The following is an 18779-nucleotide window of genomic DNA, read 5'->3' as shown; positions in this document are numbered from 1 at the left end:
TCGTTATCAGATGTGTAGAATCTGTGAGCACTAGTGATGTCACAAGATCTCGCAAGATGTGGCAACATTTCTCCTTCAGAAAAAAAACTGTCTCGCAAAAACTTTATTCTACTATTTAACAACACACTCAGTAAATTAAAGCAATTAAACCTTAGCCCAAGCTCCACTCGCCATACGCTTCCTCCATGTTCATGTCAATTTCACCATCAAACATGCCGCTTTCTCTCATTATTGCTTCAGTCTATCGTTAGATATTCCATTCAACTTCTGTTGTGTAACTCGCCCGGCGCTTCCTTCGTGTTCGCATCAATTTCACCATCAAAATGCCGGTTCTCTCTCATTATTGTCAGAGTCTGTTGTCTTTAGGTAGTCCATTCAACGTATGATGTGTAACTCGCCAGGCGCTTCCTCCGTGTTCACGTCAATGTCGCCATCAAGCATGCCGGTTCTTTCATTATTGTCAGAGTCTGGTGTCAAACATATAACATATAAACATATAAACATATGCAGTTCTCTGTTTATCGCTGCCGGAGTAGTATTGCGTCCCTGTGTCAGCAGGAAATGGTCTACACTCACCAAAGCGGAGGACTAACCCAGAACAACAACATTCTTACATATTTTGGAACACACAAAAGGCGCACCACATTAAAAGGTGCATTGTCGATTTTTGACAAAAGTAAAACTGCAACAGAAGTACCAACTGACATAGCATACTCACCTATTCCAACGAAGACACAAGCGTACAAATATATGTATTTAATTGTGTTGTATTCAGATATCTTTTTATCACTTGCAATAATCACTGTTTTTCATATGTACATGCTGGTGTTCGTTGGTTCTTCTGTTGCAGGCATGTGTTTGGCCAGCTATGTGGGGCGGGTTGAGCATGACCTGTAAACCAGGAAGTGCGGGAATCGGTGTGTGTGCTGCACTCTGGTGGTGGAAGTGTGAAAAATAAAGTTGACTGGAAGCAGCCGTTCGCCATGTTCTTTTTTGGTATTGAAATCCTTAAGCAAAGATTGATTTAAGCTGCTCGCTGCATTATTGCCCACTTTTAATGCAGTTCGGCGCAGGATCGGATATATCGACAGTCCGGTTATATCGATATTTTTTCCGACTCCCGACAGTATCGATATAACGAGACTTTACTGTAATATTGTCACCTCAAACCTATCCATCCGATCCAGTTTTCCCATCTGGGGAAAAAAAAACTACATGTCCTTCATCTCTACAGTCACCACTCACTGAGATGTTTGACCAGCAAAGTAAATACAAATGGAACAGTGTGTGCTCTCTGAAACATTGCAAAAGAAATCTCGTCTCGTGACATACACAGTGAACACTCGGCACTTATACTGACTCACTTGGACTAACTACCCTAATTTTCAGAGAGGGCAACACCTCCGAGCATGATCACAAATGGTCTCTCGCTTCTCAAAATATTCAGCATCTCAGTCATTTAATAAATTGTCTGTATTTTTTCCAGCTGGACGAGAAATGTGACAAGCAGTATTCAGATTACAGTCGGGTAAGTTCACTCTTAATTTGCGTGTTGAATTTGTATTTTCTTCAGTAACACCAAAGTACTATAAATTCCACCAAAACACAGCAAATTGTCACAGTTTTGCTACTAATCACACATGCTAAGAAGAATCCTAACAGACACAGACATTAATACTGTTGCACATTGCAGCTCCTTTAAACAAAACAAAAATCAAAACCTGGATTTTGTACATGTGCACACCTCTTGGAATCTTAAGAGCAGGTTTATCAGGTTTATCAAAGCACGGCGTAACAAGCAAGAAAGCCACAGTGACAATCCCACACAGAGAATGATTAGACTGTTGTGTGTGTGTGCTTATGTTTTTTGTTTGTTTGTTTTTTACCATTTTTCTACATGTTTTGCTTCCAGCCATCTTCCCGCTGTGCCACCCCAGGTCTATCAGCAGCCACTCTGGCATCTTTGGGTGGCACCTCATCGCGACGGGGAAGCACAGACACCGGCAGTGTCTATGACCCAGACACCAATCTGAGTGAACTTAGGGTAAGGAAAACAAACGGCATTAACCTTATGTAGTCAAATAGTTTAACATTGTAAAAAGCTTGGAATAAACGCTATATATTAAATGTGATTGTAGCTTGTCTCTGTCCTTAAATCTCCCCTAAGCATTATCTCTTTTTGGGCCACTGTGCTGATCTTAGCATTTACTTTACCAATTTTTCCTTTGTGTGCACGGGAGACCGGGATGTGACATGTGTCCTGTAAAGCTGTGTTTCCTATATCTGGGTGTGCTGGTCCTGTGCATTCCAACTGGACTGTCTTTGTGATGGCAGTACGGGTGCTTTGTTATCTCTCCTTGATCATCCCTACCCTCTGATCCCCCCAGTTCAACCATTCCCTCCATCTACTCCACAGGATATCTATGAACTAAAGGACCAGATTCAGGATGTAGAAGGGCGATACATGCAAGGGCTTAAAGAGCTGAAGGTAGAGGGGCCTGAGCTCACAGCATGCCTTCTCTTGTCCTCTGGGAGCAGTATGGCATCACTAACCTAACCCTGCGTCTCCCCTCGTACCCCCATACCGCCTAACATCATAGCCATTTGCGTGCTCCCTGTCTGAATTGGAATGGCATTTCTTTTGCATGATGTTCCCACATTTCTTTGTTTACTGAAGTTCTTGTCTGCGGTCAGAAATTAAAACACTCCCACATATCTATCTGCTCATATAAGGCAGAGTGGCATGCTCTTGGTAGCCATGCTTTGAATGTCTGGCTCTGTCAAACCAAGCTTTGACTGACTTGAGGCTTGGTCATAGCTGACATATTTGAAGTAGATTACTTTTTGTCATCTTCTTTCCTCGTTCACCAATAGTTACTCTCTTTGTGGTACTGTGCATTGCAGCCATGAAACAATGGCTAGAAAAGACCAGAATTGGAAAATCTGGAAACTACATCTAATTTGGAAATACTTGCCTCTGTGCTGCCCACAATTTACATTTTTTGACCAGATTTAATACATGTGGTTGAATAGTTTGCTTCTAACCTCATCACTTTGTTATTAACATGCTCCAATTCATGTCAGGAGTCCCTTGTCGAGGTGGAGGAGAAGTATAAGAAAGCAATGGTATCGAATGCGCAGCTGGACAATGACAAGGGAAACCTCATCTATCAAGTGGACACATTAAAAGACGTCATTGAAGAGATGGAGGAGCAAATGTCCGAGATGAAACGGGAGCTGGAAGAGAAGTCAAAGGTAAAGAGTATAAATTCATTGTTGTTTTAAACCACCAGCTGAATACAATACAATATGAATCCCTAGTTTCATTTTTGATAAGGCAATTGTTATATTACTTGTTCTAAATGTTGTCAGAGCATAGAAATCCTGTTTATAACTTTCTGAATTATTTCGATTGCACCCTCGTACATCTCTGTGTGGATGTTCTCCCCGTGCGCGCGTGGGTTTTCTCCGGGTACTCCGGTTTCCTCCCACATTCCAAAAACATGCATGCTAGGTTAATTGGCGACTCCAAATTGTCCATAGGTATGAATGTGAGCATGAATGGTTGTTTTTCTATATGTGCCCTCTGATTGGCTGGTGACCAGTCCAGGGTGTACCCCGCCTCTCGTCCGAAGCCAGCTGGGATAGGCTCCAGCACACCCACGACCCTCGTGAGGACAAGCGGTAGAAAATGAATGAATTATCGTAAAGGGAAGCTTACCATGACAGGCCTAATTTTACCTGTTGTGAGATAATTCAAACCTGCAATGAAAGACTGTTGTTCGGGCATCATAGTCACAAGTCATATGCTTGTGAAGAATACCTTGCAGTGTCATGTCTTTGACTGCATCTTTTGAATGCTTTAAATGTATGTTTTAGTTTGTAAAGCCATTTTTATCTTTGAGTATGCTTGATTTTTGCCAAAAAATGCATAAAATTTGCCTAAACATGATATTTCCTGACTAATAATAAGCCTTATTCAACAAAACTGCACGACATAGTCACATATTTTTGAAAAACCGCAAGGTTTTATGTGCTTTATGTATGTTTTGGGTCATGAAACATTCTCCTCTTTATTTCAGGAACTAGAAAGGCAAAAGCACTCATGTACTGTCCTGCAGCATAAGCAAGAAGAACTGAAAGAGGGAATCCGCCAGAGAGATGAACTTATTGAGGTACGTCTGCTGTTGCTGCTTTCCTGTCACCACATCAGTCTGCGATTTTGTCAGCGCCATGAAAGGTGCCAGTGGCTCTGTGCAGGCCCCTGCCGAGAGACTGTGAAGGACTGTGAAGGATTAGGGTTGATGGTCAATGGCCACCTTCGGTCATGTCTGTTTTGTTTAGTCAGTGATGACAAAAAAGTGCGTTCTCACCCTGTCGTACTGTCTGTATGTGCATTTTGCTTATTCTGCCTTTTTTCCATTTTCCTTCCTATCTTGTACTTGCCATTGTGTTACTGTTCATTACATCTCCAGGAGAACCACCAAGTGCAGACAAAGTTAGATGCTCTCACCAGAGAGGTGTTTGACCTGCAGGAAACGATAAACTGGAAGGACAAAAAGATCGGGGTAGGAGGTCCCACATAGATCCCGCGACAGACTGAGAGGCAAAAGATGGTTGGGCTTTCTAGCTGTTTGAAACCACACAGATCTTTTGTCTCTCGTGTTCACTGCAAAATGGACCCTTGTGTTATAGACTGTAGCACATCTGGACCGAACCATACTCACATGTAGCAGTTTGTGCATGTCAGAATAACAAGGTTTTCAGTTGTGACAGCTAACAGTGAAAACCTTGTGGTTTAAGTGTTTTTTTGCTGTGGACATACTGCTGATTAAAAACATGCCTAGTGTTATGTAAACTTCCGTGATGTTTGCTAGTGTAATGAGAGCTAGTTATCATTTAGCATGATGTGAACATTACACTTGTAAATCAGTTTGACAGGCCATGAAGTGTCAGTGTGTCCGTCCTTCCATACTTTGTCATCCCTCCCTCTTTGTACATCTTTCCCACTAGCTTCCTCTGTGTGACAATGCATCTGTATCTTCACCTTTCTACATTCTCACTGTTGGTTTGGCATGCACAGCGCATGTTTGTGCATGATGCACTGCAGCATGTGCTGTTGCATGTCTGTCCGCTGTCCCAACTTCTCTGCCTCTTGTCCATTCTTGTCTTCTCTCGTCTGTGCGGCCAGGCCCTAGAGAGGCAGAAAGAGTACTTTGATTGCATTAGGAATGAGAGAGACGAGCTCAGAGATGAGCTTGCTGACCTCAAGGGGAAGGCCAAACCAGTAGAGGTAGGTCATCCTAAACTCTGGTGCCAATAAAGCACAGGGATGTCAGTTGCTGGCCAATAATGATATTTTCTATAATTGGAAAGTCCATTTTTGGTTAAGTGTTGTTCTTACTTGTTATAAATGACCACTAGAGCAGTTACCAAAGCTTCTGCCTTTGATTGTGGAATTGTGGCATCACTACTGTGTCCCTTCAAGCAGCATGATTGGTTTAGTTGGCCACAGAATATTTATTAGGGTGCTACAAACCACCTCACACTCCTCGTTTATTTTCTGACAGACACATGGGTTGGTCATCATTCCAGATGGCACACCAAACGGAGATATCAACCATGAGCCCCTGTCCTCGGGGATCACTGTGGTCTCACAGGAGGCTGCTCAGGTGCTGGAGTCTGCTGGAGATGGCCCGCTTGGTGAGTCCTATCACCAGCTTTTAATGACTAGTGTTTGTTCAGGCCCGGTTGTCACTGTTGGGTTGAGTGGTAGACTGGCATGACAACTGGTCTTTGCCATGACAGACGAGTCCAGCTGACTTGTATCGGTTACATATTGGTAAAATTGGTAACAAATTGGAACGTTTGAAATGGGACTGGTGCTTAAATGTTTCCCAAATTGGTATTTAAAAAAAGGAAAACAGAAAAATTTGGTCCAAAAACAATGCTTTGTTGAACAGGATAATTATGTATTAGTAATTATTATTATTTGTTATTAGTAATTTAAATACTGAAAAACCCCCACAAAGAAATCTTCATAACTATCATATCCAAACCAGCAGCATATTAGAATTAGAACACACGGAATTTGCAAAAAAAAAAAAAAAGCGCAAAATGTTACAGTACTAAGTGCATACATGTTACGGATATACACTGTATGAGTACAATGGTAAACAGCTTTTAAAATAATGCCTCTCTCTCTGGACTCGACCCTGGTTTGAGTCCAGGTGGAAGACGAGGTTGGCCGGACCAGGCAGGTGACATACATTCCACACAATTCAAGCAGAAATTGATGATTGATACACAAATAGGTGATGCAAGTTAATCCTTCACGAGGGAGTCTCTTATCAGTTGAGAAGAACAAAGTGTATGTAATGACATACTTGTGTTGTAATGGTGGATATGTGTTATATGTGGAGAGCGACAGAGACGTTACTCACACAATATCACCTTCAAGCGCATGTTGCAGGTGGCAGACTGAGTTTAGGTACGCATCTCGACTTGAAAGTCAACTCGTGAGACAAGGACGGTACAGACGCACTATTGAGCATACTTCTCGGGTGCTAATGAAGCTTCCAGTCTTAGTGTTAATCATCTTAATCTTATCTTTTCCATCGCACAGTAGCGGCTCACCTCCCCATGTCTGCACATACACATATACATATCCTGTTCCAGGTGGTCACACATTGGTCAAGCAGCAACATGCCAGCCTTGATAATAGCAGTTGAATTATTGACACCCCATGTGTAAACACACGATACCTTCTGTGGCCTGTGCACATTATTAGCACAAATATGACACAAAAAAAAAAATGGATCTGCTTCTGGACTGCTGTTGAGTGTGAGGTGCCCTCGAGCAAGGCAGTGCTCCTGCTAACAGTAGAAGTACAAACTTGTTTCAATAGTAAGCAAAAGCACGCTTTTGAAGCGCAGGCAGTCTAAGCCACGCCCCTTTGACATCCCAACATGAGCATGTCTCATTCTGACTGATACTATATACCATGCAGTGGCAAAAGGGGCTTTCGCTCCTATCATGTTCACATCTATGCTATCTACATCTATCTAGATGTCAGGCTACGGAAGTTAGCTGAGGAGAAGGATGAGCTGTTGTCTCAGATCAGGAAGTTGAAGAATCAGCTGGAGGAGGAGCGACAGAAACACTCCAAGGTGGACAGTGTGTACACCGATGGCGACAAGATGGAGAACGGTACAGACCTACACTTCATTGAAATGCAGAGTAAGTCGAGCGCATCGTTATGAATTGAAATGGATCAGCCCATCTTCTTCCTGCAGTTGAAAACTGTTTTGTCTTCAGGAGATGCCAATAGACAGATTAGTGAATATAAATTCAAGCTTTCGAAGGCAGAACAAGAAATGGGTACGATGGAACAAAATGTAAGTCATGGATTGATGATGATGATGATGATGATTGATTCACAAAAAAGGAAACAAGCCAAATTCCCTCATCTGTGTGTCCCCGCAGATAAACAGACTTGAAGGACAAGTGTCCAGGTACAAGGCATCAGCTGACAACTATGAGAAAATAGAAGATGAGCTTAAAGCAGAAAAGCGCAAGCTCCAGAGGGAGGTACGTACAGTGATGAACTTCAACGTGTGAAGTTAGGGATGGTCGGCCCCAAAGTCTATCCATCAGCAACATGGGGAAACCAGTCTAGTGACGCTAGGAACACCTGCACTGAACATACCCGAGTTGTCGGAATGCCGACGTACTGATACTCACTCTGAACTTCACTCCAATCACTTTCAATTTGTTGGTGTTCTGGTTGATGCAGTAGAGTAGGGCTGCTTGGTTGGTATGCTAAGTATGCTATGTTTATTTCTTTCAGACGTGCATAACAACTTACATGAAGGAATATCACCATGTCTATTACAAGATCATTCATTCACACCATAACTTTTACTTGCTGACACTTACAATAGTTCACTTTCCTACAATTGCCATATACATTTTGTCACCTCTGTGAAAGGAAAGACGGGTATTAAAACATGTCAACACTGTAAACCTTGTGCAGTGTTGAGGAAATTCATTCTTTCATTCATTTCCTACTGCTTATCCTCACGGAGGTTGTGGGCATGCTGGAGCCTATCCCAGCTGTCGAGAGGCGGGGTACACCCTGGACTGGTGGCCAGCCAATCACAGGGCACATATAGACAAACAACCATTCACACTCACATTCATACCTATGGACAATTTGGAGTGGCCAATTAACCTAGCATGTTTTTGGAATGTGGGAGGAAACCGGAGTACCCGGACAAAACCCACGCATGCACGGGGAGAACATGCAAACTGTGTTAAGGAAATAGAATGAATAAATACAGTCTTTCCTTGTGGTTGACGTGATGTAATCTTCCATATTGATCCAGTTCTTGGCTGTCTTGGACAACAAATACTTGGGCCTTCCTCCGGTCTTCCAGTTAACTTGATGTCAATTTTGCAGTTGGTGCTCCAAGTGCCTCGACTTATTTTTGTTTTGTGGTTACAAACACGGTGGAGAACCTGTCACATCATGTGACCATCACCATCAGGATAAAGATCGTCTGCCGAGACGTTAGGAGGACAAAGAGGTGTTTGATTGACAATCTCTTTATTGCAAAGACCAAACAGGCTACTACCCCAAAACACGAAACTTGACTGTCCTCTCTCCACACTTATATCGCACCTCCCATGTGTTGATGAATGATGATTTAAGCACTGTGGGTTGAGCGGGGACAGTGGAGCCAACTCGCCCTGGGAACAGGGAGAGCGAGCCAACAGTGCAGCTTGTACAATGGTAGCATGTTAGAATAATGCTAACACCAGGTGAAATGTCTTGCACCAGACTTTTCTTTGGCACAAAACTAGTCAAACGCAACATTGTTGCTCATACTGTACAGTAACACAACACAACTCCTGTTGCTTGGCAGTTACGCACGGCTCTCGACAAGATAGAAGAGATGGAGATGACCAACAACCACCTCGTAAAGCGTCTGGAAAAGATGAAGGCCAACAGGAACGCTCTCCTCTCCCAGCAGTGAGGCCCAGCCAGCATCGCCACAGAAGCCCTTAAAAGTCACACCTCAGACTGCCATGTAGCGCCCAGAGAACATGTGCTGTCCAGCTCTAACACTTCAACATGTGTAGCTCACCAAAAACACTTGAGAACTTCAAGCATGGACAAAAATAAGACAAAAAGAGAGCAAGAAGTTTTGCTTTGTTCTGGCCGACAGTGGCCAAGGCTCAAACGTAACTTGGGAGATACATGTGAGGAAATCTCTACTTTCATTTTTTGTTCTGCAACATGTTATTGGCAAGATTTTACTTGATTCTGGCTGGGAGCTTGGCTGTTTTGTTAAGTTGCATGGATGAGTATCATGATGCTTTTAAAAGACTGTCACAGCCGCTCTGGCCCTGCACCTTCCAGCTTCCCTCACAGTCAAAGTGCCTTCTCACACTAGCGGTCCCACTGCTCCATCAAACAATAACTGTTTCAACTGGTACATTATGTATTTAAAGAGGTGCAGATGGAACATATATATGTATATATACAGTATATATACACACACACAACCAACTGCTGCAGTTTCCTTTTTTTCAATATTTAAATGATTCTTGAAAATAAATGTGTAATTTACAGAAGTGTGCGTCTTATTTTGAATAAATTTTGAATGTTGTCCTTTATCCTCATGTACATTCATGGAAAATTCTGGTTTTTCAGTCCCCTCCTGTGGAAACGTTGGTCAGTCTTTGATTTTTCCACACTTATATTGGCATTGCAAACCGTGAGTGAGGGCAGAAGTTCCATCCACTCTGCTTGTGACTCTTAGGGGGAAATAATGACGCATTTTAGGTATCGTTCATGGACTTGTGGCCTGGTTTAAATTGCGGCTGTTCAGAACCAGGCTCTCTCCTTACACACAGAAAAGCACTTGAGCCAGAAAACACAATAAACAAATTAGGAATTTAATTTCAACAGTACATGGAATATAAAAGAGCCGCATGTATGGCTAATGACTCCGCTGATCACCTAACACCTCTCGAACACTTTGTAGAGATCCGGTAAGTTGGCGATCTGCAGCACAGTGCCATCCTCACTGTAGTGCTTGGGAGGACTGATGAGCGTACGGAGCGCCTTACAGATGACGTGCTCAACTTTCCAATGCCATGAGTTCAGCTCTGGGTCCTGACGTGACAAAATGACGAGACATTCTTTAACAATGAGGTTTTTAAAGCCGGACATCTGCCCAATGCGTGTCTTCTCCCACCTTCTCCTCTCCAGGCTCCGCCTCCAAGATGTACCGCTTCCTGATGGAGTAGAACATGCTGCACTCTTTGCTGAAGTCTCGGAAGCATTCCTTTTCATTGTCCCAGTTCACCTGCGAAACGCCAAAAGTGAGAGTTTAAGCAGGGATGTCCAAACGCATCATTTGGATTTTTCAGTATCTGTCCCCCAGTTTGGACACCACTGATCTATCCCATCACCTCAGTTGCCAGGCGGAGGATAAACATGGGCAGGCCCTCCATGATAGGTGTGTACTTGTCAAGCAGCAAGGGCAGTCCGCTGAGATTTCCCTCCTGGAATACACAAACGTGAGTGAAGTCGACGAGAAGAAATGTAATCATAAAATGAAATCAACCCTGACTTGATCTATCTCCAAGGAGAAGTAGTCCTCCAGCATCTCTGCTTTCTTCTTCAGGAAGTCCACAATATACTGAGCCAAGCCTTCTTTGGGGCCATCCTCTTCAGTCCAGCCACTCTCCTCCAAGTCCAGAGCCAACATGGCCAGATCGTAAATAGGAGCTGGGGTCTAAAATACCACAAGAATACACTCAAAATTCTCAGCGCCGCATTTCTACATGGAGCAGATGCAACTCACAGATAATCTCAGCACACCAAAGTTGCCAAAGTCGTAGATGAGGATTTGGTAGAAGAGCTCCTGACTGCAGCAAAGAGAAAGAGAAGTAAACAAGGTGGTGCGGTGCGGTACGGTACGGTGCGGGGCGGTGCGGTGCGTCGCCGACCTGAGCCTGGTGGTGTCGAGCAGGTAGAGTTTGGTGTGATGCTGGATGAGAGTCCACTGGGGGTTGACACAACCCACAAACGAGTGATTCTGCAACATCTCCTGAAGACCTGGAAGCCCATGGAAATGATCAGTGCTAGCTAATACAACAGCGGGAGACGTTGTCTGCTCTCAGATGACTGACAGGTGTGTTACCTTTGTGTGTGTTCTCGCTGATCTCCCCTCTCAGATCTTTAATGCTGCTCAGTTTGATGACTCGTCTCTTAGGTGTGGCTGCAGCCGTCAGATCCTCCTCCTCGACCATCTCCTGCTCTTCCTGCTCTTCCTGCTCTTCCTGCTCCTTCCTGGGTCGTTTCCTGGTAGATAGCAAATGCGCTTTCACAGTTCGGTTCATGCATAAACCATCTTGCCCACTAGGGGGCGGAAGTAATCCACTGATAAAACTTACTGCATTGTACTCTATAATATATTCAAAACATCATGTTTATGTTATATTAATCAATTTAAAGACAGTATTATGCTATAAATAAAATAGTTTCATAATAACACGGTAGAAAACATTTCCAAATACTATGTCATAAACCATGTTCTTGTTTTTGACTTCAGCCCAAACTCTCACAAAGTCCTCCTCCTCATCAGTAGATGTAACTGACCTTTGCACATCGTGGACTTTGGTGCAGCTCTCCTTCTCGTTTTTTGGTACTCCAGCCTCCACTTGGTCCAGGGCCTCCAGCATGTCTACGTCATCCGGCTCTGCACTGCCGGACCGACCCAAGTTGGCCTCGGGAGCCACACTGCTCGGCCCGGCAGGCTCGGCCTCGGGAAGCGGCTTCTCTTTTAGCTGGAGGAAGGCGTCCAGCTTCTGAGCGCGACAGTCCGTCCTCACCATCTGATGGGCGTAGACCCGCTCAGTGGACTCAGACGTGGCGCTTGACGACTTGGCCTCACCTCCACCACAGACAGACAACCCGGGGAGCAACGTCTGCACAACAGAAGGCAAGGTAGGTTGATCTTTATTGTTCTCTAGCACTGTACTAGTACTGTAGTCCATTTCAAACACAAGTGGAATGTGCTTCATGTAAATATACACAATTCCAAAACACTATTCTTTGGTAATCACTGCCACTTAGATATTATCCATGAAGTCACCGGAGCCTAAACCATTTTTATTATGTTATCTTATTATACTCTTAGTGTCCATGACGGTACAGAATGATGATGCAACCACAGAGATGCCCCGTTCCAACACTACAATAATAATAATAATAATACATTTTATTTGTATAGCGCTTTTCAAAATACTCAGACACTTTACAGAAGAATGGAGTTGAATAAAAGCAAGTAAACAGAGTAGAGCAGGGGTCGGGAACCTTTTTGGCTAAGAGAGCCATGAAGGCCAGATATTTTAAAATGTGTATCTGTGAGAGCCATATACATTTTTTTAAACATTGAATGCAATAAAATGTGTGCATTTTTATGTAAGACCAACAGTTTTAGATAATGGGCTCTAATTACGTAGACCAGGCACACTACCCCACGCCAATGGGGTGTGGCCAGCACACTTTCGTGAGCAGCGCAGTGTCTAATAATAAATCAAATACTTGTTGCCATTAATACAACTTCTGCTGCTGCATAATGTTGCACCATACTCCGTATATTTCATTATTTTGGCCATCTTTGGCCAGCTTTAGATAGGTGACTATTTGACTAAAGGAGAAAAGTTTATATTTACATGTTGACATCTCAATGACCGAGGAAGACTACCGCATTACCCAGTAATAATCGAGTTTTGGTGTTTGACCTGGAAAATATCAGGAAAGATAGATATGGTTGGCCGTATTGCAGCAGAATATAGATGGACGAATTAAAATGCATAAAAAAAGTTGTTGATTTTTAATATTATTTTTAACAGTCATTTCTGTGATGGTTTACTTTAAAATGTTAGCAAAAATACATTTTTATTGTGGTAAGAAATGCTTGAGAGCCAGATACAGTCATCAAAAGAGCCCTACCTGGCTCCCGAGCCATAGGTTCCCTACCTCTGGAGTAGAGGATACATTAAAATACAACATTAATTCGTTAATACACAGTTAAAACATGAGAAAAAGCAGGGCGGGGCACAGACTTAATATTGCCTACAAGTCTTCCAATGGTGTACATCGATGGAGTAAAACCACACTTATGGTGTTTGGTGTATGGTGTTTGGTGTATGGTGTATGCTTTGAGTAAAGCGGGCAACGAAACATGACACCACCTTCCTATTGGTGGAAAATAGCTTGTCAGAGTGTGGGTAAACCAACACTGCCGCCATCTTCTTCTCTTTTCCCTTCAGGGTTGCCAGAGCAAATCAATCTCCTTCTTCTGCATCTATCTCTCTCACACCAAGTACCCTCATGTCCTCCTTCACTACATCCACAAACCCCCTTTTTGGTCTTCCTCTACGCCTCCTACCTGGCAGCATCCTTCTACCAATATGTTCACTATCTCTCCTCTGGACATGTCCCAACCATCTCAGTCTGGCCACTCTGACTTACTCGTTCCTGATCCTATCCATCCTGGCCACTCCCAATTAGAACCTCAGCATCCTCATCTCTGCTACCTCCAGTTCTGCTTCCTGTCTTTTCCTCAGTGGTGCTGTCTCTAGCCCAAACAACATGGCAGGTCTCACCACAGTTTTGTATAACTTTCCTTTCATTATAGCCGAAACTCTTCTATGACACATCACACGCCTTCATTTTTCTCCACCCTGCCTGCCATCAAGAAGACAAATGATGAGGAGATGAGGCCAACATAGGCCTGACTCTTCCCTGTGGATGTTCCGTGGGGTTCCATTCAGTTCAGTATTCATTTGATTGATTTATTTTCAAATGCCCCGCTATTGACACACATCATGTAGTACCTGAGTGAAATATGTGCGCGAGGAGTTGGAGCCCAGTAGTTTGCCCTCGATGTGTTTCTGAACACTCTCGATGATGCTGTCCTCATGCAGGAAATGCACCTCGTGCTTTGTTGGATGCACGTTCACGTCTATGTTCTGAGGGGCGATCTCTAAACTGTATGGATCAAAATACAAGTATTAAGTCTCAAGTAGAGATGTGAAATCCAAAGTCATAGGCTTGAAATTGTGGAGTCCTTACAAGTCGTAAGTACTGTTTAGCTGAATAGATTGAATGGGGACACATATTACTCAACACATTCACTGAAAATTAGGGCTGCAACAATACGTGTGTCAGTATCGAACCCTTCAACACACATGCGTACAAAAAAACAAACAAACAAAAGTATGCCTCAAGTGTCACACAATGCTAAGCTACGTTGGTGGAAATACATCAAACAACATCGATGTGAAAACAACTGGGAAAACAAACATGCTAAAAACTGTACCCACGTCATTTAGACTGCCGTTAGGACATGAGTCAAAGAAGGCAAAATAAATCCACCGGGCGATAGCTATTTTTATTGCTTTCGACTGGTTCTTTATTTTTAATATTCTTATTATTACATGGTGACTTTTGCGGTGACAAAAATGTCACTGGCAATTTCAGTCAAATTCAATTATTTTTTGTATCATAACACAAATGTATCGAGCCAAACCAAAGCAGGAATTTTTAAACTCAAGTATTTTCAAGTCATTGAAAATTGTCCAGATTCACTGATGTCAAAGTCCAAGCTGAGTTACAAGTCGTTGACGATATTGTCAAAGTGATCAAAATTGCGACTCAAGTCCACGTCTTGTGTTGCTTGTCGTTACAACTACTGTAACTGCTACTGTTACTGCTGCTGTACAGTAGCATCAGCAGCAGTAGTACATCATGAATTTGCTTCTTCATTTGAAATACACTTTCATGGCTGTCATGAGCATTTTGGCCAATCAGGAGATTGAAAAAGCAACCACAGCTGACTTGGTCGCTTATTTTAACGCCGCTATTCATTAGTACAGTGATATGTATGTATTATAGAATTTAGAATGATGTGCACATTATCAAAAACACAAGCTCATTTCTTCTGACACGAACCAAAAAGCTTTGTTTTAACCCGTAAACACACAAATGCTAGATCTGAATTTTTGAAATTCCCCACTCCAGTCGGCGAAAGCTCAGTTTTTAAGGAGACATCCGAGATTTGCATGTGGACGAGACGCCAAAAATATCCATATTGTGTGGACATGCCTCAAAGCACTCACGCGACATGGCCAGTTATGTCATCATCTGATAAATGTAACCATTCAACAAATAAAACTGTCACTGTGATGTTTGAATGGCAACAATGTCATTACCTGAGATAAAGGAAAGGGTGTGTGTTCTTGGGCAGGTACGCAGCATAAACAGTCTCCACCGCTTTCTTCAAAGCGCTCGACTCCACCAGACGATCTGAAGACGCTCCAATTAGCCATTAACTGATGATACTAACGAGTGAGCCACAATCCCTGTTTGTTTGCTACATACGGTTGATGAAGAGGATCATGATGCATTTCTTGACGGAGTAGTTTGCGTTGGAGGCGTAGCCTTTCATCTTGTAGGCAAGTTTCTGGTCCTCGCAGCCAACCTCAATCAGCTCCCTGAGAACACTGGATGTCAGCAGTGATAAAATGCAGAGATGCCTCTCCACCATGGGCTAATACCTGCTGACCGCATTGCCAAAAACTCCTCTGATATTATCCACCACAGACGCGTTGGGTAAAGTCCTCACATCGGCGACGGTCTCTCCTTGCTGGAAGACGGCAGCCAGAGAAGGATGTATGTGAAGAAAGTCTAATCTTTGTCTCTTTTTCAGTCGGTTGCTCTCACCTTCTTGACAGAAAAGCTTTTCCCTGAATTGTGTATGGCATACCTGACGAACAAAACACACCAAACTGTTAAATACACAAAACTAACTTGGTTGGTACGGCATCGGGGATTGTGGTCTGAGTGTCAACACAAAGGATTCTAGAAAGTGTAACATACATTGTTATATCCTATGTATAAAAGTGGATGCACACATGCTTTCATCCAGTTTACCTGTGCCATCACTTAGTAACACAACCACTCATTACTGCATTTGTTAAGATTCATAGTTGCTCACCATGGCAGTTACCATTAATAACAGGTAGGAGGAGCCACCCCAATAGTTAGAATGACACACCCGTTTGCTTTGTCTTTGCGGTTGTGCTTATGCACTGCAAAAACAAAAGGCCAGAATGTGTGGGTATTTTCTTACTAAATTAGACAGTATGTACTAATATCTGAGATATAGTTCTGAAAATATCTGCCCACCCGACAAGGACATTTGAATTGTGTTTGGAAAGTCAGATTTGCTGTTCAGTGTTTTGCTAATTATTTATGTTAGATCATGCTATGTATCTCAGATTTTGGTACTTGTCCAAACTTTTCTACCCAGGGCCGACTGATATACAAAGACTGCAGGGAGCCATTTTGAGATTTTTAAGAGGCTATGCCAAGATGTGATGTACTTTATATTTAAAGAAAAAACAGCCTGTATGTCAGCTCTATGTTATTAGCATCAACTTTACCACTTTTTAATGCCTTTTTGTCCACCCCATGTTTGTTAGTTTTTTTTGTAGTTGTATTTTTACAATGTTCTGCAGGCTGCAAATGGCCCCAAGGTTGCACTTAGGACACCCCAGAGATAAACAAATTGGTCTGGCACAATAACTGCCCTGGAAGCAAACACAAACAAGTGTTTCCCATACATTCAATTAGACCACCACACATAAATGTGTACTCTTTTTCAAAAAAGTGCCTAGTGACAAATCGAGTGAAGACACTTCAGGAGAGTCTGACGAGCAGCGAGTGGTCTGTGAACCCTCCCCCATCTAAAAGCACTCACAGGCTGCTCCGTCTTGTTTAGCGAACATATTTGTTTGTCTTTTTGCAAATGCATCATAGCCAACTATGCAAATTTGACAATGACATTATCCCTCTACCATACCACAAGTGGATTGCAATAGATGCATCAAATCAGTATAGCAGACGAGAAAAAATACGGGATTATTTATTTGTACCATCTGTCCACAAATTTCATACAAATCTGTGCTGTACTTTTTCTGCTTACTAACAAACACACACCTGCTCACCACCTCTACAATCCTGGAGTACTCATCACTCTGGCTTTTTAAAGCTTTCCTCCGAGTGGACACATTGTAGAAGAGATCCTCCACCTGTATACATGGAGAACAAATGATAAACATATTTGTATGCGCGACATCGACCACAGTCTATAGAGACTACTGTAAAAACATGAGCTGTATCAATAATGTTGCCTTTAGAATCACTGTCATGCGCTGATTTAGTTTTCAGATCTGTACTCATTTTGTTAATATGCATATTTATACTCAGAGATTCCATGTCGCTAATTTAATGAACCATACTACAGTGTGGTTCTATCCAAGTACAACCACAATAATAAATGCCTTCTGTTTGTAAAAGCTGCTTCTGCTCTTGTGTTACATCGCATTAGATTGTGCACCTGATGAAGTGATTTTACACAGACTATGTTTGTAACAACTTTTTGAAATCAACCTTCAACAGCAGGATGTGCAGGAACCCACAAACTCACAAGTACTTGTGTTCCCTGGTTTCCAGCGCAGGGTTTTGGAGGACCTTTTAGTTTACCATCACTGTAGTTGGCCCTGCAAGGAAACAGTAGTGATGTCATCATACAAGGTACACTTAACAAGTGACCATACCTGTAGGCACATTTGGCATCAGCGGTTTTTGTTGTTATGGTCACATGGGCAACATGGCTTATACTGGCCAGGGCCTGCAAACATAAACAGGAAAGGTGGGGCTGAGGTACAAGTATGTACAGTATGTTTGTATGAAATATTTAGTATCGGTGCCCACCTCTCCTCTGAATCCATATGTTGCAATGGAAGAGAGGTCCTCAAATATCTGTAACTTGCTTGTGGTAAACCGCTCACACACGATTTCCATATCTTCTTTCTGCATCACAAATAGATTTAGCTTAGAGCCTTTTTGGTCAGCTCTTCTTCACATGAATACTTTGGTTTGTACTCTATTATTCCTCCTGAGCGATGGAATTAACTAAACCAAAGTACATAATATACTGTAAGTGTCAACCCTTAAAAGACCTGGTATGAATGAATAGTGCATGACGTTGAATTGTGCGAATGTAATCACGTGGTATTCATGGCACCATTATGAAGAAATAAAGCTATTTACTTTAAATTAGCTTGTGTTGGCTTGTTCCTTACCTTAATACCGGTGCCGTTGTCTTGAATCTGGAGCAGCTTCAGTCCTCCGTCTTTTACCGTCACCTGGATGTTCGTGGACTTTGCATCTAGACTGCACATTTGAAAAAACACTATGGTTACTGATGTAGATGTTGTGCAGATTGTCGTGTAACGTGACTTGACTTGTCCAGCTGCCTTCAGTTCAGTTACCAATTTTCAATCATTTCTTTGACAGCGTTAGCAGGTCGCTGGATAACCTCTCCTGCGGCTATCCGGTTAACAACCGTCTCGTCGAGCCGCCGGATAACCCCCGCCATGGTTTGTGTTTTATAGTAGTCCGCCTTCAGTTTCAGGGTGGCTAACAAGCTATAGTTAAATCAGCCCATGCATGGTCAAAGCTGTTTGTTTTCATATTACTAAGTAGGAAGTAGGAATTTACGCAGCCTGAAAAAAATATTGTAATGACCCTTATGGGTATTATGTGTTGTATTTGCGCATGTGTTGCCATGGAGAGATATGTTCCGGGATTGGGAAGGAAAAGGGGTGACGGACAGGAAGTAAGGGAG

At 42.8% G+C, this 18779-nt stretch overlaps 2 protein-coding genes across 19 annotated transcripts in view; one reads left to right on the top strand and one right to left on the bottom strand.

Moving 5' to 3' along the window:
• lrrfip2 (leucine rich repeat (in FLII) interacting protein 2) overlaps positions 1 to 9174 on the top strand; it is a 22147-nt gene extending 12973 nt beyond the window's left edge. For 5 of the 18 annotated variants that reach the window (XM_078787396.1, XM_078787395.1, XM_078787398.1 and 2 more), the window contains 11 exons: positions 1487 to 1528; positions 1913 to 2044; positions 2417 to 2488; positions 3085 to 3255; positions 4083 to 4568; positions 5192 to 5293; positions 5571 to 5703; positions 7069 to 7239; positions 7318 to 7397; positions 7486 to 7590; positions 8928 to 9174. In XM_078787396.1, the coding sequence (XP_078643522.1) occupies positions 1487 to 1528; positions 1913 to 2044; positions 2417 to 2488; positions 3085 to 3255; positions 4083 to 4568; positions 5192 to 5293; positions 5571 to 5703; positions 7069 to 7239; positions 7318 to 7397; positions 7486 to 7590; positions 8928 to 9038 (1605 nt within the window). In that variant the 3' untranslated portion in view covers positions 9039 to 9174. The remainder of the gene's footprint in view (positions 1 to 1486; positions 1529 to 1912; positions 2045 to 2416; positions 2489 to 3084; positions 3256 to 4082; positions 4569 to 5191; positions 5294 to 5570; positions 5704 to 7068; positions 7240 to 7317; positions 7398 to 7485; positions 7591 to 8927) is intronic. The other 13 variants (XM_058058255.2, XM_078787399.1, XM_058058260.2 and 10 more) reach the window with 7 other exon arrangements.
• Positions 8659 to 18779, bottom strand: mlh1 (mutL homolog 1, colon cancer, nonpolyposis type 2 (E. coli)). The gene is made up of 19 exons (XM_058058265.2): positions 18424 to 18779; positions 18235 to 18325; positions 17864 to 17962; positions 17707 to 17780; positions 17577 to 17649; positions 17087 to 17178; positions 15809 to 15851; positions 15643 to 15731; positions 15467 to 15579; positions 15298 to 15391; positions 13921 to 14074; positions 11675 to 12003; positions 11217 to 11377; positions 11023 to 11131; positions 10878 to 10941; positions 10644 to 10808; positions 10483 to 10575; positions 10266 to 10376; positions 8659 to 10183 (listed from the first exon to the last, which is right to left on the bottom strand). Exons 1-19 carry the CDS (start codon positions 18528 to 18530, stop codon positions 10028 to 10030), a joined length of 2217 nt encoding a protein of 738 aa, XP_057914248.2. The 5' UTR covers positions 18531 to 18779; the 3' UTR covers positions 8659 to 10027.

The sequence above is a fragment of the Doryrhamphus excisus genome, linkage group LG20 (genome assembly GCF_037039965.1).
Source record: "Doryrhamphus excisus strain RoL-2023G ecotype Guam linkage group LG20, RoL_Dexc_Guam_v1.1, whole genome shotgun sequence".
Lineage (NCBI taxonomy): Eukaryota > Metazoa > Chordata > Actinopteri > Syngnathiformes > Syngnathidae > Doryrhamphus > Doryrhamphus excisus.
The sequence above is the reverse complement of the archived record's forward strand: the minus strand, read 5'-3'. Positions and strand labels throughout refer to the sequence as shown.